At 46.5% G+C, this 25,612-nt stretch overlaps 1 protein-coding gene across 5 annotated transcripts in view; it reads left to right on the forward strand.

Annotated features, from left to right (window-relative positions):
• The window catches only part of col16a1 (collagen, type XVI, alpha 1), a 512,937-nt gene that overhangs the window by 46,528 nt on the left and 440,797 nt on the right, over positions 1-25,612 (forward strand). For 3 of the 5 annotated variants that reach the window (XM_041212846.1, XM_041212840.1, XM_041212847.1), the window contains exons 2-4: positions 12,594-12,712; positions 19,639-19,710; positions 22,060-22,177. In XM_041212846.1, the coding sequence (XP_041068780.1) occupies positions 12,631-12,712; positions 19,639-19,710; positions 22,060-22,177 (272 nt within the window). In that variant the 5' untranslated portion in view covers positions 12,594-12,630. Of the gene's footprint in view, positions 1-9,773; positions 9,853-12,486; positions 12,507-12,593; positions 12,713-19,638; positions 19,711-22,059; positions 22,178-25,612 lie in introns of those variants that run through there. The other 2 variants (XM_041212841.1, XM_041212842.1) reach the window with 2 other exon arrangements.

The following is a 25,612-nucleotide window of genomic DNA, read 5'->3' on the forward strand; positions in this document are numbered from 1 at the left end:
TCTGACAGTGGACCAGAAGGTGATCATGACCCTAGAAAAAGATCATGGACTTGCGAATGGAGTTCTGTTCGCATGGGACTTTGATCATATAGTGGCATTCCAGAAAGGGAGAGGAATGTGAGTAGAGGCTGTAGTTAAACAAGGAGGGCTAGAGAACAAGCTAGCAATCTCAATAGGAGTAGAAGTCCTTATGACAGAGAGATTCTAGTAGCTGCTAATAAATTGGAAAGTAAGCTGATAAAGGAAGCCAAACGGAAAGAGTTAGAAAGTTGGAAGGAATCTGGGGTATATTCTGAAATACCTGACAGAGGACAGCCAGCTTTATCTCACAGATGGATCTGTACAGAAAAGGTACTCCTAGACGACACAAATAAAGCCAAATTGAGGTTAGTAGCCCAAGGCTTTGAAGAGACTAGAAGATCAGGATGTCAGAGTGGACTTGCCTCCTGTGGGGAAAGTGAGTTTGAAGGGTTTTTTAAAATCTATTTTGGCATCCTATTCCTGGGAGTGCAAATAGATTGATATAAAGGCTGTGTTTTTACAGGGGGAGAAGTTTCAAAGGGAAATTGTTTTGAAACCACTCAAAGAAGCCGGGGATGTAGAAAGAAAGCTATGGAGATTGAATAAGTGTGTTTATGGTTTGAATGACGCATCAAGAGTTTGGTATTTTTCCGTGAAGTCTGTCTTGTTGAAAACAGGTTGCATTCAGTTAAAGGCAGACCCCGCGATGTTCTACTGGTACCATAAGGAGAAACTAGCTGGAATCTTTATCATGCTTGTTGATGATTTCCTGTGGGGAGGCTCTGTAGAATGTGAACAGTGGGTAATCGAGAAGATAAAGAAGGAATTCCAGGTTGGAAGTCAGGATGTTCCAGGGCCTTTAAATACATAGGTTTAGACATTAAGCAGAGCAAGTTAGGAATGACATTGAATCAACAATCTTATCTAGAAAATGTTAATCATATCCCAATAACTCCTGGTAGATCCTCACAAAAAGAGCATCCTGCTACCAAGGAAGAAATGGAACAGTTGAAGTTTGATTGGGCAGTTGAACTGGTTGTGCACTCAGACTAGGCCTAACGCTAGTTATGACGTGTTGGAGCTGAGTACCATGATGAAACATGCTATAGTTGAGCATGTTCTGAGAGCAAATAAAACACTTAAAAAAAAAATAAATTCTGAGAGATGTGTGCTCAATTTTCCAGCCTTGGGTGATCCAGAAGATATGAGGTTGATCATTTTTAGTGGTGCTTCACATGCCAACCTTCCAGATGGGTACTTTAGCACAGCAGGGTTCATCATATTCTTGGTGGGAAAGAACGATAAAAGTTGCCCACTGGCTTGGGAGGCCAAGAAAATAAAAAGGGTAGTGAAAAGCACCTTAGCTGCTGAAACGTTAGCCTTACTCTTAGAAGCATTAGATATAGGGGTTTACTTGTCCAATATATTGACAGAAATATTATATAAGGGACAATGTGGGATAAGTTTGCCCATAGAATGTTATGTAGATAAATGGTCTCTTTGGGACAACATTCATTCCACGAAAAGTGTCACGGAAAAAAGGCTACAATTAGACCTAGCCAGCATAAAGGAGATATTAGAGAGAAAAGAGATCTCTAAGATAAAATGGGTGGACACAAGTCACCAACTATCAGACTGTTTTACAAAAAGAAGTGCCTGCTGTAAGAAATTATTAAATGTGTTGGAAAAGGGCTGTCTTATAATGATGCAATGAAAAAAATTGTGTTTGTTTTATAATTGTGTGTGTGTGTGTGTGTGTGTATGTGGTAAAAAAAATTCGGGAATTATAGACGTGGAAATATGTGACATTATTTCCTTCTGTTTAAAAAAAGTGTTCAAGTTTTTTTTAGTTTTTAAAAGAAAAGAGGGGTATATGTTAATATGACAATCATCTTGTTAAAACCAATTGATAGTTAAACAGGTGATGGGCATTAATCATCCCAACTGAATAGAATAAAAAGGTACAGCTAGAACATTTTGTGTGGAAACTACTAGTGTTGAGGAGTTGTCTTGGAAATAAACCAGCTTTAACCAAGAGACCAGCCTGGATTAATTTTTCCACCACAGCCTCTTATTGTGAGTAAAATGTTGGCATGATAGTGTGGTGACCTTGGACTGAAGTCGGACATAATCCTCCATCGTGCCTTGCAATCTGAGGACTGCAGTTGTCAACCCTTCCTGCTGTTCCTGGGAGTGTCTGCAGCTCCAACAACTGATTGAGGACTGAGTCCAGAGGCTCATCAACTGACTTGGACTCAGCAGATCCTTTGTCTCCAACTGTCCTCCAAATGCCGGTGACCTCGGATGTCCCTGTCTCCACCTGCTGTGGGACAGATTGTGTGCTGCCCTCACCAGATATTGAACCCAGGTCTGCTGTATATGTAGGTCCCACCAAGGTGTGTGTTGCTGCGCTGGTGGAGGGTGTGGGTGAGCGCTGTGATGGGTCTTCGAGGGTGCTGTCCCCAGGATCCTCGTCTGACGTGCTGTTGGTGGTAGAATCGGGGCCAAGCTTGCCTGTGGGCCACGCAGAAGATGTGCTTATGAGAGAAAGTGGAGATTATTAGTGCATGGCCACCGTGGTATACAGAACGATGGGTTCACAGTTGAGTTGTCAGAGGGATGATCTGGTGTATGATCCTCACTTAAATTGCTGGGTGCCGACCTCGCCGTCGCTGCAGGGATGGTCCACATCATCTCCGGCCAGCTCTAACACACGGTCTTCGAAGGCATTGAGGACCTTGATTTCCAGCACTCCACCGCCAGTCTGGGACTTCTCCCTTTCATCGTGCACGATCTTGTCCTGCATCAAGTCCGATGGAGACAGTGTGAGCAAGATGCATGCCTGGCCAAATGAGAAGGATGCCAGGTGTGCGGGTGTGTGTGCTGAATGCAGCCATGGAAAGGATGAGGAGGTGATATCCAGAGGAGGTGAGGCCAGATGGCGATGTGATGAGGATGTGTGTGAGAGAATGAGTGGTGATGTCCCTTGAACTGGTAATGAGTGAGATGCCAGTGAATGTGTGATGGGCTTGAGTGTGTGAGTTAAGCAACGAAATGGTTGACTTACCCAGGTGGCATGGATGAGATCATTCATCCGCTATCTGCTCTGGATGGCTGACTTCTTGTGGACAGCATTGGCACTGACCACCGCTGCCACTGCCTCACAAGCCCGATTGAAGATGTTGCTGTTGCTCTTCTGGCCAGAACAGGGGTAGAGGACATCATAGTGGGCCTCCACAGCATCCAAAAGGCATTCCAGGACGTGTCACTGAATCAGTGGGAACTGCAGTTTTCTTGCCTTTCGAGACCATGTCTTCTGTGCCGCAGTCCTGGACAGGAAGCACTGAGGCATGCACACAGCTGCAGTTTAAATATAGAACCTGGCATGAGGAAGCGGTGAGGTGATAGCATGACAGGCAAATCAGAGGCTGCCCGCCAATGATACAACGTGCTCCCTCTGAGTGAATAATTAATGAGACAGGGGATGAAACAGTGTGAAAACCTGCCATTGCAGCTGGTGGGTAAATCGACTTTTTTCCTGCCCACTGCCGCACTTTGTGTGAATCTCGGAAGGTTCCACCCATTGTCTCCCCATGTTCTTCCTGCCAAAATGAATCACCTCACGCTTCTCTGCATTAAACTTCATCTGCCACCTATCTGTCCACTCCACCAGCTTGTCTATAAACTTTTGAAGTTCTATACTCTCCTCCTCACAGATAACAATGCTTCCAAGTTCTGTATCATCTGCAGACTTTGAAATTGTTCCCTGAACACCAAGGTCTAGGTCATTATTATATATCAGGAAAAGCAAGGGTCCCAATAACGACTCTTGGGGAATTCCACTACAAACCTTCCTCCAGCCTGAAAAATATCCATTAACTATTACTCGCTGTTTGCTAATACTCGGCCAATTTTGTACCTACGTTGCTACTGTCCCTTTTGTTCCAAGAGCTATAATTTTGCTCACAAGTCTGTTATGTGACATTGTATCAAATGCTATTTGGAAGCCCATGTACACCACATCAACAGCATTACCCTCATCAACCCTCTCTGTTAACTCTTCAAAAAACTCCAGTAAGTTAGTTAAACACAATTTTCCCTTAAGAAATCCCAGCTGCTCTTCATAATAAACCCACATTTTTCCATGTGACTATCAATTTCAGCCCAAACAATTGCTTCTGGAAGCTTCCCCACCATTGAAGTTAAAGTGACTGGTCTGTAATTGCTAGGCTTATCCTTACAACTTTTTTTGAACAAGGATGTAATATTTGCAATTCTCCAGTCTTCTGGCACCTCCCCCGAGTCTAGGGAAGACTGAAAGATTATGGCCAGTGCCCGTGCAATTTCTACTCCCTTTCTTCAATACCCTTGGATGCATCTCATCTGGTTCCGGTGTTGTGTCAACTTTAAGTTTGCCTAACACTTCCTCTTTATTAATTTTAAACCCTTCTAGTGACAGTGTTTCCTTCCCTATCACCATGGCCTGGGTGTTTCCTTGGTAAAGACAGATGCAAATATTCATTAACAGCTCAGCTATGGCCCCTACCTCCATGTGTAAATCCCCTTTTTTGGTCCCTAATTGGCCCTACTCCTCCTTTTACCACTCTTTTACTATTTATGTGCCTATGGAAAACATTGGAATTCTTCTTTTTGTTGGCTTTTCTCATAATCCTTCTTCACTTCTCTCATTTGCTTCTTCACCTCCCTCTGAACTGTTTGTATCCAGCTTGGTTCTCGATTTTCTACCTGATATTTGTCATAAGCACACTTTTCTTTCTTTATCTTAATTTCTATCTCCTTTTTCATTCAGGGAAGTCTGGATTTGTTTGCCCTACCTTTTCCCCATGAGGGAATATACTTTGACTGTGTCTGAACCATTTCTTCTTTGAGGGTAGCCCATTGTTCAGCTACAGTTTTCCTGCCAACCTTTGGTTTCAGTCTATCTGGCCCAGCTCTGTTCTTGCCCCACTGAAGTCTGCTCTTCCCCAGCTAATTATTTTTACTCTGGATTGCACATTTTCCTTTTCTACTGTCATCCTAAACCTTATGATCTAATGATTACTGTCTCCTAAATGTTCCCCCACTGACACTTGATCTACTTGGCCCACCTCACTTCCAAGGACCAGGTCTAACAGCGCCTCCTTTCTTGTTAAACTGGACACACACTGCTGTAGGAAATTCTCCTGAACATACTCTAGGAACTCTTGCCCCTCTCTGCCCTTTACACTACCACTAAGTTCCCCTCCAAGCCACACAGCATCCCACTTGAAAATATATCACTGTTTCTTCACTGTCGGTGGGTCAAAATCCTGGCACTCTCCCTAACAGCATCATGGGTGCACCTACACCACGTGGACTGCAGTGGTTCAAGGCAGCTACAGAATTGAAATTCCATTACATAAATCAGGAATAAAAAAGCTACATAGGTAACAGTCACCATGAAACTACTGGATTATTGTGAAAATCCATCTAATTCACTATTTTCCTTTTAGGGAGAAAGTCTGCCATTCTTGCCTGGTCTGGCCTACATGTGACTTCAGATGAACATGAATGTGATTGACTCTTACCTGCCCTCTGAAATGGCCTAGCAAGACATTCAGTTGCATTAAACTGATATGAAAAGCTCAAATAAGAATAAAACTGGATCAGCCATCTGGTGTTGATGTAGGCATTGGAAACAACAAGGGGATGTCCTGTCCAGTCAATCCTGTAAAGCCCTCTTCACTAACATGTTGAGATTTGTGCCAAAATTGGGACAACTGTCCCACAGACTAGGCAAACAACAGCTTGACATAGTCATGTTCACCGAATTTTATCTTGGAGCCAATATCCAACCCTCCTTCATCAACACTCCTGGGTATGTCCTGTCCCATTGGCAGGACAGACCCACTAGAGGTGGCAATAAAGTACTATATAGTCGGGAGGGAGTCGCGCTGGGAGCCCTCAACATTAAACCCGGACTCCATGATGTCACACAGCATCAGGTCAAATATGAGCAAGGAAACCTCTTGCTGATTACTCTCTACCGCCCTCCCTTAACTCGTGTATCACGGCTCTGGGTCAAAATCCTGGATCACTCTCTCTCTCTAACAGCACTGTGGATATACCTACACCACATGGATTGCTGCAGTGGTTCAAGAAGGCAGCTCACCACCACCTTCTCAAGGGCGACTAGGGATAAGTAATTAATGCTGGCCAAGCCCACTATGAATGAAGTTTAAAAAAAAACTCCCCACCTATGCCTTCTAGCAAATTAGACATGAGGAAGAGAATAAAAGGCAGAACTTGTATTTATAGAGCACTGTTCATGACCTCTGGAATCTCAAAATGCTTCATTAACAACAATGTTTTTTTGAAATGGTGATGGTCATTGTAACTTACCTCGCTCAGCGTGGAATTAATCAGATCAGATCTCCGCACATCTTTCTCCAATCCCTCAGTTCCCCACTGGGCAGGTTAGAATAAAATAACCCCTGTTATCACTGCTGTAATCTAGGAAGTGTGGCAGCCAATTTATACACAAAGCTCCCACAAACAACAATGTGATAATGATGAAATAATTTGTTTCAGTGATATTGGTTCAGAGGTAAATATTGGCCAGGATAACTCTCCTGCTCTACTTCAAATTACATCATGGAATTGTTTACAGCCACCTAAGAGGGCAGACAACGTTTTGATTTAATATCTCAAATGAAAGATGGCAGCTCTGACGGTGCAGCACTCCCTCAGGATTACACTGGAGTGTCAGCCTTGATAATGTGCTCAGTTCTGGCAATGGGAATTGAACCAACAATCTCCTGACTCCGTGAGAGTGTTAATGCTGAGGTATAGCCAACAATACACATGGATAGATCAATGTAGAAAAATCAATGGATATTTGGCTGTATTGATGGATTGATACATTGACAGAAAACTATAGTGTCCCATTCCAATGATATTGGATCAGCAAGGATGGGGCTGCTGAGCTGTAAAACAGTGCTAATTACAGCTAGTCGACTCATGGGTTCCCAATGAGACTAAAACCCAGCTTCCCATCACCAGCTCTGTCTTATTAGCTGAGAAATTCAGTAGCATCTATTTTTGGACACCTTACTTGCAGGGTGCTAACAACTCATTCTCAAACGAGGAGACCTCAGGAGTCTGAGATTTTGGGCTTTGGGCTTCGTAATTATTTGTGGATGACACCAAACTGGGTGGGAATGCAAGTTGTGAGGAGGATGCAAGGAGGCTTCAAGAGGACTTGGACAGGCTAATTGGATAGGCTAGAACATGGCAGGTGGAATATAACATGAATAAATGTGAAGTTATTCACTTTGGCAGAAAAAACAAAGCAGATTATTTCTCAAATGGTGAGAGGTTGGGAAGCGCAGGTGTCCAAAGGGACCCGGGTGTCCTTGTTCACGAGTCACTAATAGTTATCAGGCAGATACAATTAGGAAGGTGAATGGTGTGTAGGACTTCATCGCAAGGGGATTTGAGTACAGGAGTAAAGATGTCTTGCTGCAATTGTATAGAGCCTTGGTGGGACTTCACCTGCAGTATTGTGCACAGTTTTGGTCTCCTTATCTAAGGAATGACATACTTGCCAAAGAGGGAGTGCAACGGAGGTTGACCATATTAATCTGGGGATTGTCATATGAAGAGAGATTGAGGACACTGGCTCTATATTTCCTAGAGTCTTGAAGAATGAGGGGTAACCTCAATCAAACTTACAAAATTCTTACAGAGTATAACAGGGTAGATGTAGATAAAATGTTTCCCCTGGCTGGGGAAAACTGTCCCACAGACGAGCAGTCCCCCCACACACTCAGAGTCTCCCTCTCCCCCACTACACACTCACTCATTCACACTCTCTTACTCCCCCACCACACACTCACACAGTCACACTCTCTTACTCCCCCACAATCTCACACATGCAAATGCACACTCTCACTCCCCCACACACACACGCTCTCCCGCCCTCACTCTCTTTCTCTCGCTCACCCACAGCACCATCTCCTCCCTGGACCTGATACAACACCGCCTTCCCGAGCTGCCAAGCCCTCGCCCTCCAGGGGTCCAACATACTTGGTTCCCCAAGCTCCAGCACCCCCCTCGGCCTGGCAGCCCTCAGCACATTCACCAACGCTGGTGTTCACTGCTCCTCCAATCTGAGACTGCTTCTTTCCCTCATTTGCTGCTGAAGGCGAGAGAGAAGCAGTCTCTGATTGGAGGAGCAGCTCCATGCGGAATCTTCCATTGAAACTCACCTGTTTGACTGGAATTTTGAAAACTGGCTGGGTGCCACATAGAGGGGCTTCCAGCCTGCAGGCTGTATGTTGGACAAGCCTGACCTACAAGATGCACTGCAGGAACTCACCAAGGCTCATTAGACAGCTCCTTCCAAATCCATGACCGCTACTATCTAGAAGAAGGGCAGCGGATACATGGGAACACTACCACCTGGAAGTTACCCTACAAGCCACTCACGTTCCTGACTTGGAAATATATCGCCGATCCTTTACTGGAACTTCTTTCGCTGGGTCAAGATCCTGGAACTCCCTCCCTAACAGCACTGTGGGTGTACCCACACCACATGGAGTGCAGCAGTTCAAGAAGGCAGCTCACAATCAACTTCTCAAGGGCAACCAGGGATGGACAATAAACGTTGGCCCAGCCAGTAATGCCCACATCCAATGAATGAAAAAAAAATGTTGCAGGCACCATTTTGGACACAAACTGCCACCAAAGTCTCAAAAAAACTGGGCACTAACCGAATGTCCAGCCCATTGATTTGTGGAGTGAAGTTTGAAGCTAGTTACCAGATATTGTCAAAGAATCCTGGCCATCACCATCCAATGTTGGCAAGTAATTGGCTGTACAATGCGGTGTAAATGTCTGTGTCCTCACCATCAATGCAGGTTTGGAAAACTTCACTCTTCATGTGGTATCCCTGAAGAATTGGTCGTCATGATGACAGACTGAGTGGTGCCAACACCCTCCCAGCCCCTCAGAGTACCTCAGGAGTTGAGACTGGGAGGGGAGTGGGAAGTGATGAGCAGCTGGTTCGTCTGATTTAAACCCCACAGTCCAGCTTTTGGATGGAATAAATGAAAATTTCTTTATGGTAAACCAGTCAGCAAAGGGTTAACTTTTAAAACAGAGCTCCCTTTGTGCCTTGTACTGTTCCATGAAGTGGAATCCATAATTCATAATTAAAGTTTTAATTTCATTTTTTAGTAGCAGCAAAGTGAGTATCCCTCATCCCCTCCGATCCCTCATTCCTCATCCCCTCTGATACCTCATCCCTCGTCCTTTCCGATCCCTCATCCTACATGCCCTACCCATCCCAAATCCCTTCCTCATCCTGCGTCGTCTGTCCCCTCCCTCATTGCCTGTCCTCACTCTCCCTCATCCGCCTCTGCACTTTCCTCAGCCCTCACCTCCTCCACCCCCCTTCATCCCCTCCCTTCCCTCATCCCTCTCCCTCGTCCTGTCCCTATCCTATTCCGTATTTGATTTTGGGCTGATCAAAAGCTGCCAACAGTAGGAGCCAAAGCAAACAACACAAGCTGCCAAATCATTTTGTGTTGATCTGTCTGCAGAGATTGGCTCCTCAGTGTTTCACTTCAAGTTTGTCTCAAAGTCCTTTGCCTGCTCTCAAAAGGCTTACTCCTTAAAGAGCTTCCTTGTGCTAGAAGCCAAAAGCTCTGTCACGCTCTCCACAAGGCTCAGTGGTTAACCATAAACCAGACTCACAACCCTCAACATCACAGAGTTGCGAGCTTCAGCTCGGGGCTGAGAATTTTCACTATAGGAGTCTCTGGAATCTCTTTGTGGCTTACATCAATGGGAAGTGTTTTTTTAACCTTAAATTGAATAGTTTATTTTTTACTAAATAGAAACGGAGGTGAGTGTATGTTGGGATAGTGTACAGACAATTCCCTGGACTCCAGGTCTGATAGATTGGAAGGAATAGCTGAGACTGACTGATGTCTGGGCTGAGTGAGCTGTTCTCTGTCAGACTGAGGCTGGAGTGCTATGGTTGACCTCAGTGCCCTGGTGTCATCATAGTTTAGATCAACATGGACTGTAGCTTTAAGAATAATGTTGTGTTGTAAGATCACATGATCTGTGTAAACCAATGTGTTAACGGTGCGGGGAGCCTCTACAGGGGAGAGTGCTTCTTTAGTTATAGAGTTGGATGTACACGTGTGGCTGCTGCTGCTGTCTTGTAAATAAAGTTCAATGTTTCCACTAAGAAAAGTTATCTGAAGATCAACCCTATGACACCTGGCCAGACTTTAGCCCCTGTCTCACTTTACATTGCATTTCTCAAATCTGCAACAAAATGTATTTTTGCACTTCACCCTCTGGATGTGGGCAGCACAGGAAAGACCGTTGTTGAGTCCACACTTGTGTTGGGGGAATAGGCCAAGCTCAGCCATTCCTCCTGATGGTTATTGGAAGCGTTCTGCTGTAAAGTCTGTGTGTTTGGGTATTGGGTCTGCCTAGAATGCCAAGCTCTGTCACTGCCTGGGCTCAGCCACAGGGAGGGACCAATATCTGCTAAGGATGCAGGTTACTAACCCTGCAGGATTGTCCTGGAGTCACCAGGAAATAAAGATCGGCTTCCTGGTCACTACTGTGACCACCAAGAAGAAAAAATCATAGAGGCATTGGCTAAAGTGTGTTTCCTCTAATTTCTGTTGAATACTTTTGCTTATAGTTAGTTGGGCTATATCAAGATAAGTTGTTGTTGATGATGGAAAAAAGACTGGGTGGAGCAGTTGAAGGTCGGAGGTCATGTGATGACCTCCAACTGAAGTTGGTAATCATGTGATGGTGAAATCTGGTGGTTTGATTAATAATCGCCATTGGGATGGAGGAGGATGTAGAAGACAGATGTAGGAAGGATGATTGCCACTGATTGTGAAACGCTGGATCAGAGTCTCACTAATTGGGCCAGTCTCATAGTGGAGAAAGCATCCCAACGCCAGCAAGAGAAATAGAGGAGAGATTATCAAACTTTAATGGCCTTTATAGGGGCATGTAGAGTTGAGTAGGTGGGTGGTTGAGGGGACTGAGAGATGAGGGTTTGAGGGGCTGACATTCATCGTTACAACTGGGCAAATGCCCCAGTAAACAGCCTGCTGGTCTGGCTATCCGCTTGCCTCCATTGTTGCTTCTGGTCTGTCAAAATGGTGGCCTGGGGCCAGGTGGGCTGCAAATCTTTTAAAAATCTTAAACCTGAATCTGACCCGCCTCAAACCCACTCACTCCCGACTTTGATAGAGGTCGACTGGGGAAGGACAACCAATCCTCACACAGGAGTCCAGTTGGTTATTTAAATGTTTTAATGAAACTGTGTGCCTCACATTTTTTCTCTATTTTAGGTTTAACCCTGGTCACCTGTGTCTCCAGGGCCTCTGGAACATGAGTGTTTCCCCTCGATCACCCATACCCTCCAGTTTTTTCTGACTCCTTCCTTCCCCACTCCCTGCACTCCTCATCTGCAGCCTCTGATCCCCTGCCCCCACCCCTGCCTCCCCCTTGATCTCTTCCCCCCAACCTGAAACCGACCTCTATTCTGTCCCCACTGGTTGCAGTCTGATGCCAAAGGCCTACCCACCCAATGGCCAACCGGCCTCTCAATCCAACCGCGGGTGGGAATCAGACACAAAATGTGTAAATCAGATTCTGCCATTAAATTGGACAGGACATTCTTCCCATCCCCCTCCCTGTGAATGTTGGGCCATTGTACAGGAAGTGGCTCACTTCGTGGTGCACACTCTGATTAAAATATTCAGCGCAAATTTAAAATAACTCCACTTGTAGGAGCGGAATGAGAAAGTGGATTTTTGCAAGGTTGAAGCCTGTTGCTTTATTAGGTGGATTAGAATGCCTGTTTCTCCTTTCCCTGAGTGTGTTTATTTCTCTCTCTGTCTGATCTATCCACCCCACCCCCATCCTCCCACCCCATGTCACATCCTGTTATCTGACGGGTAGCTGTCTCCCCAGACTGTTGCTGCCCCTGTTGCTGAGTGGCTCTCTGAAACTGTCCTGGCTGAGGTCAGTCACCAAGGGTGTGGGCAGAGGGACAATCCGTTTCCCTGCACACTGCTAAGACATATTCTCCTCCTATCCTGAAATAAAATAGCTTCATTCTCCCTGAGTATCCACATGGCTGCGTCTGGGCATTTGATAGGACTGCTCAAAGTCCTGAGGGACTTTGCTAGATTAACTGAGGAGATACTGTTTCCGCTGGTGGGAGGGTCAGTAACCAGAAGGCACAGATTGAAGGTAATTAGCTAAACAAATCAGAACGGAGAGAGAACATTTTTGGCTCTGAGCTATTGTGACCAGAAATGCGCTGCCTGTCAGGGAGGTGGAAACAGATTCAATAATAACAGTCAAGAAGGAATTGGATAAATACTTCAATGGGAGCATTTTACAGGGCCATGGGAAAAGAATAAGAGAGTGCAGTGGGATTAATTGGCACAGAGGTTTGATGGCTGAATGGTTAGTTTCTATATTGTTTGATTGGAGGATCCGAGTAACCTGTCTTTCTCTTCATCCTCTCACTCTTCCAGGTGATGGTTAAGCGCTGTTGACAGATATTGGTGCAGAATGTGGACCGTTTTGATCACGATCCTGTGGGCGTCCATCAGAACTCAGCCATTGAGTGGAGAAGCATTGACAACACGTAGAGGTAAGGTCTCCTTTGTTGACGTGAGATTGAGCATCTTCCTGCTGGTCCCGGTTCCCTTCCTGGGTCAGTGGGGAGCAGGGGTGAGTGTCAGGACTAGAAGTCAGAGTTCAGAAGCAGGGGTGAGTGTGAGGACCAGGAGTTAGTTCTAGTTATCTGGACCAGGGTAGTGACTAGGACTAGGTGCCACTGACCAATGAGAAAGATCAGGATCAGGGCTCAGTGACATATGATTGAGATTGGGTCCAATGAGCAGATGCAAGGAGAGTGATGAATGACAATCCACTCCCACCACCAACCCAAACTCCCACTCCCCTCCCACCCACACCTCCACTCCGTTTCCACCCCACCTACCACCCTAACTCCACTCACCCCCACCCACCCAAACCCATATCCTACCCAACTCCAACCCATATCCCCACTCCACCCCCACCCTACCTAACCTCACCTCCACTCTACTCCCCACCCCCCCACACCCACACCCCCACTCCACCCTCACTGCACTCCCATCCCTCCCACCCTCACCTCCACTCCATTCCCACCCCACCCACCACCCTAACTCCACTCAACCCCTACCCTACCTGACCCCCACTCCACCTCCACCCTACCCAACCTCACCTCCACTCAAGGCCCTCCCAAACCCCCGCTCTACCCAATCCCCAACCACAACCGCCTTACTGAACCTCCACCCCAGCTCCACTCCCACCCCTCCCACCCACACCTCCATTCCATTTCCATCCCACCTACCACCTTAACTCCACTCACCCCTCACCCACACCCCCACCCTACCCAACTCCCACTCCATCCCCATGTTCCCCACTCACACCTCTCACCCACACCCCTACTCCACCCCCACCGTACCCAACCTCATACCCCCCAATTCCCCTCCCACCCCCTGCTCCACTCGTCACAGCTATGTAATCTCCTGGGAGAAGCACAGAAAAAGATTGAAAACCTAAGGCCAACTGAGTGAAAAACAAAAGGTAAATTCCTGTGTGACCCCTTTCGGGGGTGGGAACTATCCCAGGATCTCATTCTGGCTGTGATTTCTGTTCCACTTGCCTACCCACTGCAGTGGCGATCGCTGCCCAGCAGGAGCTCCTCCAACTTTCTTCCCAAGGTTTACAGGGAGTCAGCAATCAGCACAGGAGGCAAAAACTCCTTTAAAAGGACGACTATCTTCCGGAAAGAGAAGAACTTACCTAACATCTCACCTAATCCTACTCTGGCGTAACTTATACACATGATCCTCGTCCTCCCCAAGCTAAATCATCTATCAGTATAATTCCTCCATTATTTTAAAATATCTCTGTCTGACCCCTGTCTCCCTGATGTCTACACATCGCTAAAATGAGCAGTCTCAGCTGTTTAAGCCTCTCCGAATAACCAAGGTGTTTCAGGCTGTGTACCCATCTTGTGACCATCCTCTGCACCATTTCCAGTGTCACAACCATATTCTGGGACCAAACTGTTCGCAGAATTCGAAGTGAGACTGACCAATGTCTTACGCAAGGACAACATGGTCTGGACCTGAAGAAAATTCTGACCGATAACACCACAGTCTCATTGAACTTTTGTTCTGTGCCCGGTAGGGTGTAAGTATGTTTGGCATTGGTTCAACTGACGTACAAAATGCCACATTTATCTAACTTAAATGCAATTTGACAGTCAGAGAGCCAGTCCCCATCACATTACAATCTGCTTGTTGTACTTTATTCTCGTCTTCAATCCCAATACATCCAAATCTTCATTTTGCCCATGAACCTGTGAGACCACTCGCCCAACAGCAACACACCCAGGCCCTGAATGGAGAAAATAAAAATCAATAAAATTAATAAAAATCAATGGCCCTAACATTCATTCGTCTCCAATCAGACCAACAACCATTAATGACCATTCACTGTAAAGGGGATGTAGCTAATTCTGAATCCACTGGAACCATTCCGTGGGACAGAGCACTGAAACGCGGGGCAGGAACGGGTCAGAGCACCGAAACGCGGGGCAGGAACGGGTCAGAGCACCGAAACGCGGGGCAGGAACGGGTCAGAGCACCGAAACGCGGGGCAGGAACGGGTCAGAGCACCGAAACGCGGGGCAGGAACGGGTCAGAGCACCGAAACGCGGGGCAGGAACGGGTCAGAGCACCGAAACGCTGGGCGGGAACCGGACGGACCGCTGAAACGCAGGGCGGGAATGGTACAGAGGACCGAAACGCGGGGCGGCAACGGGACAGACCACTGAAACGCGGGGCGGGAACAGGACAGATCACCGAAATGCTGGGCGGGAACCGGACGGACCGCCGAAACATGGACCAGAATTTTATGTGCTGGGACCCAACCTAGCGTGGGAAACGTAGGGTGACACCGCACTATATCATGGTCGGCAGGCATGCGCAGCAGGTGGAAGTGTGTCCGCTAACAATTCTAGTTACAATTAAGCCAATTATAGCCCCAATTGACCGGGACTTTTAGTGGACTGTGTGCTTTTTCGCTTGGTGCATGGGCCAATCAGCCAAGTGGCCTTCAAGTTTTTGCATCATTCTCGATCCAGGGCAGGATAAAATGTTTGGAAGATGTTTGAAGTTTGAAGCATTAGGAGCATTGTTGTCAGTTGTTGGTACTTGCATTTGGGAGCCTCTGTGATATTTCTGTCTGCAAATATCCTTTGAACAATACTGCAGCTCCCTGAGGCATCTCCACATTAGTTGTCAGCCTTCAGCGAGCTTGTTGTGAACCACCCACAAGCACCCTAACTTCCTAACTTGTCTTGGTGCCTACCCTCTTCCCACCCCTGCGCCCCCCTCCGCCCCAGGCGCGTGTCTCACGCTGGCTGCCAGTTAACTGACTAGCCGGTGTGAAATCATGTTTCTTCCCCATGTCGGCTGGGCGATGCCACATCCGCTTCCGGGCCTGCTGATTGCACGCACCTGACAGATGCAAAAATCCAGGCCATGGGATGGCAATGGGACAGACCACATAAACACGGGGTGGGAATGGGACAGACCACATAAACACGGGGTGGGAATGGGACAGACCATGTAAGCATGGGCTGGGAACAGGACAGACCACATATAAACACGGGGTGGGAACGGGGCAGACCACATAAACACGGGGTGGGAATGGGACAGACCACATAAACACGGGGTGGGAATGGGACAGACCACATAAACACGGGGTGGGAATGGGACAGACCACATAAACACGGGGTGGGAATGGGACAGACCACATAAACACGGGGTGGGAATGGGACAGACCACATAAACACGGAGTGGGAATGGGACAGACCACATAAACACGGGGTGGGAATGGGACAGACCACATAAACACGGGGTGGGAATGGGACAGACCACATAAACACGGGGTGGGAATGGGACAGACCACATAAACACGGGGTGGGAATGGGACAGACCACATAAACACGGGGTGGGAATGGGACAGACCACATAAACACGGGGTGGGAATGGGACAGACCACATAAACACGGGGTGGGAATGGGACAGACCACATAAACACGGGGTGGGAATGGGACAGACCACATAAACACGGGGTGGGAATGGGACAGACCACATAAACACGGGGTGGGAATGGGACAGACCACATAAACACGGGGTGGGAACGGGACAGACCACATATAAACACGGGGTGGGAACGGGACAGACCACATATAAACACGGGGTGGGAACGGGACAGACCACATAAACACGGGGTGGGAATGGGACAGACCACATAAACACGGGGTGGGAATGGGACAGACCACATAAACACGGGGTGGGAACGGGACAGACCACATAAACACGGGGTGGGAATGGGACATGGGACAGACTCTAATAGCACTGTGGAAGCACTTTACCACAGGGACTGCAGAATTTCAAGATGGTAGTTCAGCACCATCTTATCAAGGGCACCCAGGGATGGGCCACACATGCCAACCATGCTAATGATAGTGACACCTGAAGAATGAAAAGATTGATTGTCCTGTTGCTAGTTTTGTGAGAATGCTGTAGGAAATTGAGGAACTGGTGGTGAGCAGACGTGAGCTCCTCGGTCAGCCTTCTCAATGTTCATTGCCATGGACTGAGCACAGTCTGAATTGACAGTTCCTTGTGGCATGTTTCCAGTCAGAGTTCAGAGTTAGGTTAAATAAGTCAGAATAAGTGAAGGGTATAAATCAGAGATCAGCAAGCATGTTCAAACTCGCAAAGCAGGTGGCAAACTGGCTTTGTTAGCTATGCAGAAACAATAACTTTCAGTTAACATCAGCTGGGAATAGGGATCTCAATCTAGACATTCAGGGACTGTAGGCAAATGTAGAATATAATCATAGAATGGTTATAATATAAAAAGGAGGCAATTCAGGCTGTTGTGTCTGTATCGGCCCTCTGAAGGAGCAATTCCTCTAACATTCTCCCCCACCTTCTCCCCATAACCCTGCACATTCTTTCTTTTCAGATAATAATCCTCTTCCCTTTTGAAAGCCTTGATTGAACCTGTCTCCACTGCATTCTCAGGCACTATAATCCAGATCCTAACCACTCGCTGCATGAAGAAGTTTCTCCTCATATCGCCATTGCTTCTTTTGCTAATTACTTTAAACCTGTGTCCTCTGGTTCTCGATCCTTTCACAAGTGGGAACAGTTTCTCCCTATCTGCTCTGTATAGACACCTCATGATTTTGCACTCTCCCTCCCCGGACACTCTCCCTCCCTGGACACCCTGCACTCTCCCTCCCCGGGTACACTCCCTCCCTGGGCATTCTCCCTCCCCGGGCACTCTCCCTCCCCGGACACTCTACCTCCCCGGACACCCTGCACTCTCCCTCCCCGGGCACTCTCCCTCCCCAGACACTCTCCCTCCCCGGACACCCTGCACTCTCCCTCCCCGGACACCGGACACCCTGCACTCTCCCTTTGGCGAGCTGGCCTTATAATGGGCATGTATGACTTGTAAACATATGTGAAAGGACATCCCAACGCTGTTCATCGGCAACCTCCACCCACCTTTAACCTGCCTTTGTAGTCCCGAGACTGAATTCCTAAAGTCCATCCCTGATTTTTGGCCTCCCACCAAATTAAACTTCCCCCCCCTCCTCCTCCCCCACCAAGCTTCCCACTGCTGGCAGGACTGGAAGATTCTGGCCCTAGAAGAAAATACGGAGACAGAGAGAGAGGGAGAGAAAGAGAGAATGGGAGAGAGAAGGAGGGAAGATGAAAGAGAGGGAGAAAGAGACAGTGGGAGAAAAACAGTGAGAAAGTTAAATGGGAATAGAGTGGGGGATGGAGGGAAATCTCCTGTTGAGGAAGTGGCGAAGAAATGAAGAAAAAAGGAAACCTTGTATTGATACAACTCCTGATCCCCTTCCTGAGAATGATCACACTGAAGGTCACATAGAATAAAGGGCTTTAAGGTGCAACACATTCTGAGGGTAAATAGGGAATGAAAATCCGGCCTTTGTGTCCAGGGTAGGCCAAATACCTGTTTTGGGGGCCGGTTCCAGACTCCGATTATTTGCCAATAACAACGTGGCAGATGATGCCCTTCTAGCTCATGATAAACCCACCATATTGGACACTTTGGTGCTGTTCATGTATAAAATAGCTCTGTTGTCCTGGGATTTCTTGCCATTATATTTTGTCTGTTACATTTTAGGAACTAGGTTAGGATCCTTGAGTCAGGATTCTGCGGCCCATTCACAAGGCTTTTGTACTCTCTCCCCATTCCACAAGCTCATTGTTGGGCTCCAGTTCAGACAGAAAAGCTGCAGCAAATTTATATCAACACAGAGATGATCCATCCTTCAGTGTAACACACCATTTATACAGGGTTTACCAAAGGCGCCTCAACTGTAACCCTGGACTCAGTTGGCTTAGCCACAGCCTCATATTATCTTGGAATGTCTAAACACATCTCCGAGTCCGGATTCTGGGAAACAGCCCAATGGCTGTTAGTAGTCAGAGCAATAACCTTCACAGCAACTCCCAGTTCCCAGCTTGGATTAGCAACATTCCAGGAATTATCCTAGACTCTCCAGGAGTTCAGGGCATGTTTCCAGAACAATTACAGGGGCAATAAAAAATGTGTCTCCCCATTTACTTTGAATACTTTTGCCTACCAGTTAGAAAGATATTGGGGATGGGACAAAGAGTGTTTGACTAAGAGTCAGTCAGCTGAGTCTGTTTGCTTTCCATGCAGTAGGGGAAGGCGGGCACTCTAATAATGGACATGTTGGTCAACCAATGGTAGGAGTGTGGGGTTGGGATGGGTGAAGGTGGGAGGGTCATGTGATAACACCTCCAGGAATCAGTCCAAGCAGAGTTGACAGTCCTAGTTCCCACCAGGATTCTCTGACCCGAGCTTCCCGGCAGTGAATTGTGACTTCAGACTTTCGACTTGTTCAGTCCACAGTGACAGAGTTCAGGCTGACCAGGGTTTCTGTTTGACCACTGGGCTCATTCCTTACCAGGTAACATGTGCATAAAGACAAACTCTGGCCTGTAGAGAGCAGCAGATCGGTAATGGCAACGCGCTGGCACTGAGCATGAGAAAACCATCTTGGTGAAATCATGCAAACATGACTCGTATTGAGAGTTATGCTGGGTTTGGTCTCTTGTTTCCAGACCGTACTGATAGCTGATAGGATAATGTTCCAAGGTCCACTCTTCATATTTCAACCTAGGCATCAGGTGCTTGGCAGGCTATTTGACCACAAGGGCATCACAGTTGACTGTTATTTATCTCATTGCTGTTTGACGACCACAAATTGACTGTCACACTTTCCTAACATTTCAAAAGCATTTTATTGACTCTGAAGCACTTTGAGATGCCCTGTGGTTGTGAGAGGCACTAAATAAATTAGTTCTTTCTTGTATATAATTATACACTTTTGTTATGGTAACAGTATTTTGGAGTCATTCGTGGACTTTTCTTCTCTAGATATTCCGTGCCCACGTGTACATGGCGATGGATGGAAGTTACAGAACCAGGGGCAATATGTTAATGTTTCAGGTAAAGTACCTCATTTCAGAGTCACTCATTCATTGTCAGCATGGGCCACAATCCCTCCTGACCTTTGCTGATGACCCATTAGCTTGAATCGTGTCCCACACAATGACATGGCATGAGTTGGCAGCTAGCATGTATTGCCCACAATGAACTCCTCGATTTCAGTCATTGCAAATCTATGTACCCATTTCTCAGATCTACTTTCTGACTTCTGCCTATGATGGCCTTGTTCCCATTAAAACCATTCCCCCTTCTCTCACCCTGGCCATTCCCCTAGGTGTGAGCCAGGGCTTCACTTCCTTCAGTCCAATAGAATGTTTATGGCAGACAATGAGCTTAGCCGTCACTGCCAGATTTGGCTAGCCTAAATAAAGCACTGTCAGGTCCTACTATGCTGAAACAGCTCACTATTCCAGAATCATGCTGGCAAGTAAAGAAAAATCCTATCTTCTCTTGTCTACTGCAAACTAAACCCCTCTCCCCAGTCCCCTCTGCAACCACCTCCAGCAAGGAGTTCATGAAATTTTGTGCCACTAAGATTGACCAAACAAGCAGCTGTCTCTGCTGCTTCCCTCTCTTATACCTTACCAGGCCAAGCCTCTTCCAGGTTCCCCACCACCATCCCAGTCCTAGTCCTGAACTCTCATCCTTCTCTAGTTTCTCTCCTATCTCCCCTCATGCTCTCTTTGAACTCAGTTTGTACATTTGTACCTGAGACCCACCTCCTGTTCCCTCAACCCTATTCCCACTAAACAGCTGACCATCCACCTTCCCCTCCCGGCCCACATGTTGCATGATATTGTTAATGATTCTCTCCCTCTTCATGTTCTGTCCCTCCCCTTTCAAACCTGCCTCATCACCAACTCTTCAGAAAAACCACCCCTGACCCCTGTGTCCTTGGAAAACTGTGCCTGTCGCCCCTAGAACTCCTTGTTTGAATCCCTTCAACTAAATTCCTGCCCCTGCAGCAGTACCAAAATGACTTTAATCAAAGGTATGACTATCTATCTATCCGAAGTGACTCTGATTGTGGTAAACTATCACTCATTATCATTCTCAGCTAACCTGCAGCTTTGACTTGGTTGACCACACCATCCTCCACCAACACGTATCCTTGTGCTTTCCAGCTCAGTGATTGTCCTTGTCTGCTTCCACACTGACCTATTCAGTCATACTGTAATGGAGTCCTATAATGATTCCTCTTCCCACTCCCGCACCATTATATCAAGGACCTCCATGCTGCTGAAACCCCCATCCATGTTTTGTTATCTCAAACTTGACTATTCCATTGGTCTCCTGAATTTTTCACCCTTCAGAAATTTGAGCTCATCCAAAACTCTTCTACCTGAATCCTACATTATATCAAGTCCTGTCCACTCATCACCCATATGTTCACTGACTTAAAATGCCTCCCCAGTCAGTGATGCATCAGTTTTAAAACTCTCATCCTTGTTTACAAATCCCATCATGGCATCTCTTCTGCTTCTGTCTCTGTAACTCGTCCAGCTGTATAATTCTCTGGGAACTCTGTATTCCTCCAAATCTGGCCTCTCATGCATCCCTACTTCCTTCACACCATCATTGGTGGCTGTGCCTAGGCCTGAAACTTCGGAGTTTTCTCCCTGAACTTCTCCGTATCTCCACCTCTTTACTCCTGTAAGGTGCTCCTTAAAATCTATCCCTTGGTCCAAGATGCAAACCCTAATATCTCCTCCTTTGTCTCAATGTGAATTTTTGCCTGATTACAGACCCATAAAGTGCCTTGGTCTGTTTTGTTAAAGGCGCTATATAAGTGCAGGTTGTTTTCATTTTCGCCAAATTCACAGTCCTACAACATGGAGGTGCACATATCTGAGTCACTGAGTCAGAGAAGCAGAAACATTTCAAGCTAAGTTTGTAAAGCTGCACCTCGCATTGCAGCTCCCATGGATAGTGATTCTTTTCACTTAGTGAGAAAGGCGTTTACTTAAATTTGTGCAGCATCCTCGCCCTAAAATCACTGATAACTCAGATTGTGAGGGTTCTTGCTTGGTAGAAGACAAGATCGGTGTTTCTGCATGCCAGCTGTTTTTACAGGCCATACCTCGAGTTCCCTCCTCTGATGCGCTGGGCTCAGAGTTGGGCCTATATTTGTGCTGGAGGCAGCCCTGAACCTCGGTGGAGGCCTAGTTCCTGATCCGCATCTAAAATTAGGATGACAGCACCTCCCTGTTGCTGTGAAGGTTGTAGTGGTCCATCGAACCCCCCAAGCTACCTTAGGACTGAAGGGAAGAAAGTAGAAAATTAGAGAGCTCTGCAAAGCCCAGACATCAGGCGAGTTAAGGTTTATTAAAACTCTGTCTTTCCTCACAGGTTTTAATTTGCTCCGGAGGTTCTCCCTGTTTAAGACACCAGCAGTGAAGAAAATCCGGAATCCAATGGGATCTTTAACCGTGAGATTAGGCACATTGTCACTCGTCAGACCCACTGAGTAAGTCCTAGTTTGTGCAGTGGTGGAACCCCTGGTGAGCTGACAGCCAGGTTAGCTGAGTGTTGGACTTGGGAAGGGTCTGAGCAGGATTACAGTTCAGAGTGACCCAGTCCCTCAATACAATGCTGGTGCTGTTTGATTTAACGGGGGGTAGTTATGGGGGTGAAGTGGGGGAAAGGTAGTTCTCACCTCATTCTCTGCTGTAACTTTGATACAAGAGCTGTGGAAAATCGACATCCTGTTAGAGCAGCTCCCCCCTCCACATAACCACTTGGAGCAATGCCAGGATGTAACCATGGCCTGAGCCCTCTCTGGGATTGTTGTGAGGGGCTCAGGGACAGGCCAGGGTCTTCCAGTCCCCAGATAATCTAACAGCCCCATGAAGATAATCGGTCACATGGCACCTGTTGAGCCTGCAATGTTGGAAGGGTCAGTGCAAGAGTCTGAGGACCATGGTATCCCAGCACTTCCATCTAGAGATACCACCCTATATATTTTCAGACTTCAACTTTTAAGTGTAAACTGTCGTGTTGTGCCATGTATGAGTATGAAAATCTGAAGGTACCTTTATGCTGATGGGCGAGTTTCTGTCTCTCTGGCTCATGAAATTTTAAAGTAGCTGGTGTGAAAAATAGGAGCTGGTCTCCTTCACTGACCTTCACAGCAGAAACTCTCAATTGGAGTCAGATCAGGTATCTGATCTAGAAATTAGTCGGGGCGTTGGCCTTTCACATTGTCAACGCTCTAGCAGCTATTTCATCTCTCATTACGTGTGACAAATTGTCCAAGAACTTTACTCCGCATCTGCTGGGCCCTCTGATGGTGTGTAGTTGACAACACTGTCGCCTATGTGTGGCACCTCACTCACTCCTCCATCCGGGAAGATCCCTCTTTCATATTGTGGTGTGCGGTCTCTCTCTCACACTCTTCTATCAGGGAAGGTCCCTCTCTCATATTGTGGTGTACGGTCTCTCTCTCACACTCTTTTATCAGGGAAGGTCCCTCTCTCATTTTGTGGTGTGTGGTCTCTCTCTCTCACTCTTCTATCTGGGAAAGTCCCTCTCTCATATTGTGGTGTGCAGTGTCTCTCTCTGTCCCACTCCTGTATCCGGGAAGCTCCCTCTCTCATATTGTGGCATGCGGTCTCTCTCTCACACTCCTGTATCTGAGAAGGTCCTTCTCTCATATTGTGGTGTGCAGTCCCTCCTTCACACTCCTGCATCTGGAGAGACCCCTCTAACCCTTCAGAGGCTCTTGAAGTGAAAATGAACTGTGAAATTCTGCTTTAGTCGTTAGTTCTTGTAAAAGACCAGAGTGAACTGTAATATATCCTACCTTTACACATTGTTGTAAAAGACCAGAGTGAACTGTAATATATCCCACCTTTACACATTGATGTAAAAGACCAGAGTGAACTGAAATATATCCCACCTTTACACATTGTTGTAAAATTAAATGCGAAGTGTTTCACCCTGAAGTCCTGTTCCTTGGACAGAATGGTTTTCTACAAGATGAGCATTATTGCCTTATCCACTGCTTCCCATGTTATTATTTCTATGTGGTTTTCACAAGCAACTGACTTCTGTTAATTTCTTAGTTTGTAATAATCTGACTAAGTGATTTAGCCTGTATACATTGGAATTTTTAACCAATCAGAAGAGAAAGGAGAATGTGTTGGGCATCACTTGTGGCCTCCAATAAGCATCATTCTGTTATTAGGATATAATTATTAATGTGGCTATATATAGCATATACAAGGACCAGCCTTTGCTTCATAGAAAACTTAATTGCTATGAAAATCATAAACACACAAATATTATAGCGACATAGCATCATTATGACACAGAATGAGACCATTTGGTCCATTGAGTCCACACTAGCTCTCTGTAGAGCAATCCAACCAGTTCCATTTCCCTGCTCCATTCCCATAGTCCTGCAAGTTTATTTCCCTCAAGTGCCCATCCAATTCCTTTTAGGAATTATCGATCATCATCGTTCCCACCACCCTCACGGGCAGTGATTTCCAGGCCATTACCACTAGATGCATAAAAAGTTCTTCCTCACAGGCCGGCTGCTTCACTTACCCAAAACCTTAAACCTGGCTCCTCTAGTCCTTGTACCATCAGCTAATGGGAACAGCTTTTCTTTGTCCATCTCAACTAAACTTGTCAGAATCTTGTACACCTTTGTCAAATCTCCCCTCAATCTCCTTTGCTTCAAGGAGAACAACCCCAGCTTCTCTAACCTAACCTTGTAGATAAAATCCCCCATACCTGAAACCATTGTGGTAAATCTCCTTTGCACCCTTTCAAGGACAATCACATCCTTCCTAAAGTGTGGTGACCAGAACTGGATGCAATACTCTAGTTGTGATCTAATCAGAGCTTTATAAAATGTGTTGGGAAAAATTCTCGATTTGGGAACCATTCTTTCAGAATGGAAACTTTCACACGTCCCTTCACCAGTTAATAATGATGAGAGAGGGAAACCAGAGAACGATAGACCAGTTAATCTAACACCTGTTGACGAGAAGTTATTAAAATCTATAATTAAGAATAGGGTGACTAAACGCTGTGAAATTATTCAGCTAATCAGAGAGAACCAGTGTGGATTTGAAAAGGGTAGGTCATGCATGACAAATCTAATTGGATATTTTGAAGAGTTGACTCAAGTTGTGGTCAGGGGAATGTCTAAAGATGTTATTTATATGGATTTTCAGAAGGCATCGGATAAAGTTCCTCATTAGAGAATGTTAGCTAAAGTTGAAACTCCTGGAATTGAAGGCACATTATTGACCTGGTGAGGAGTTTGGTGCAAAACGTCAGAGTGTTGGATAGTATTAAAAAATGTAGAAGAACCATATTAGATAGGAGCAAACCCAGAAGGAATATGAGGAACAGAAAGACGCATTAACAATGCATGTATGTTATCACATCAAGTGCAGTGAATAAAGGCTGGTGAGCTATGGGCACAGCTAGCCCTGTGGGACTATGATGTAATGGTAATAATCACAGAATCACAGAATCTCACAGTGCAGAAGAGGCCCTTCAGCCCATCGAGTCTGTACCGACACGTGAGAAACACCTGACCTACCTACCTAATCTCATTTACCAGTACTTGGCCCATAGCCTTGAATGTTATGACATGCCAAGTGCTCATCCAGGTACTTTTTAAAGGATGTGAGGCAACCCACCTCCACCACCCTCCCAGGCAGCGCATTCCAGACTGTCACCACCCTCTGAGTAGAAAGGTTTTTCCTCACATCCCACCTAAACCTCCTGCCCCTCACCTTGAACTTATGCCCCCTTGTGACTGACCCTTCAACTGAGGAGAACAGCTGCTCTCTATCCACCCTATCCATGCCCCTCATAATCTTGTACACCTCGATCAGGTCGCCCCTCAGTCTTCTCTGCTCCAACGGAAACAACCCAAGTC

This window comes from Carcharodon carcharias, chromosome 19 (assembly GCF_017639515.1).
Source record: "Carcharodon carcharias isolate sCarCar2 chromosome 19, sCarCar2.pri, whole genome shotgun sequence".
NCBI lineage: Eukaryota > Metazoa > Chordata > Chondrichthyes > Lamniformes > Lamnidae > Carcharodon > Carcharodon carcharias.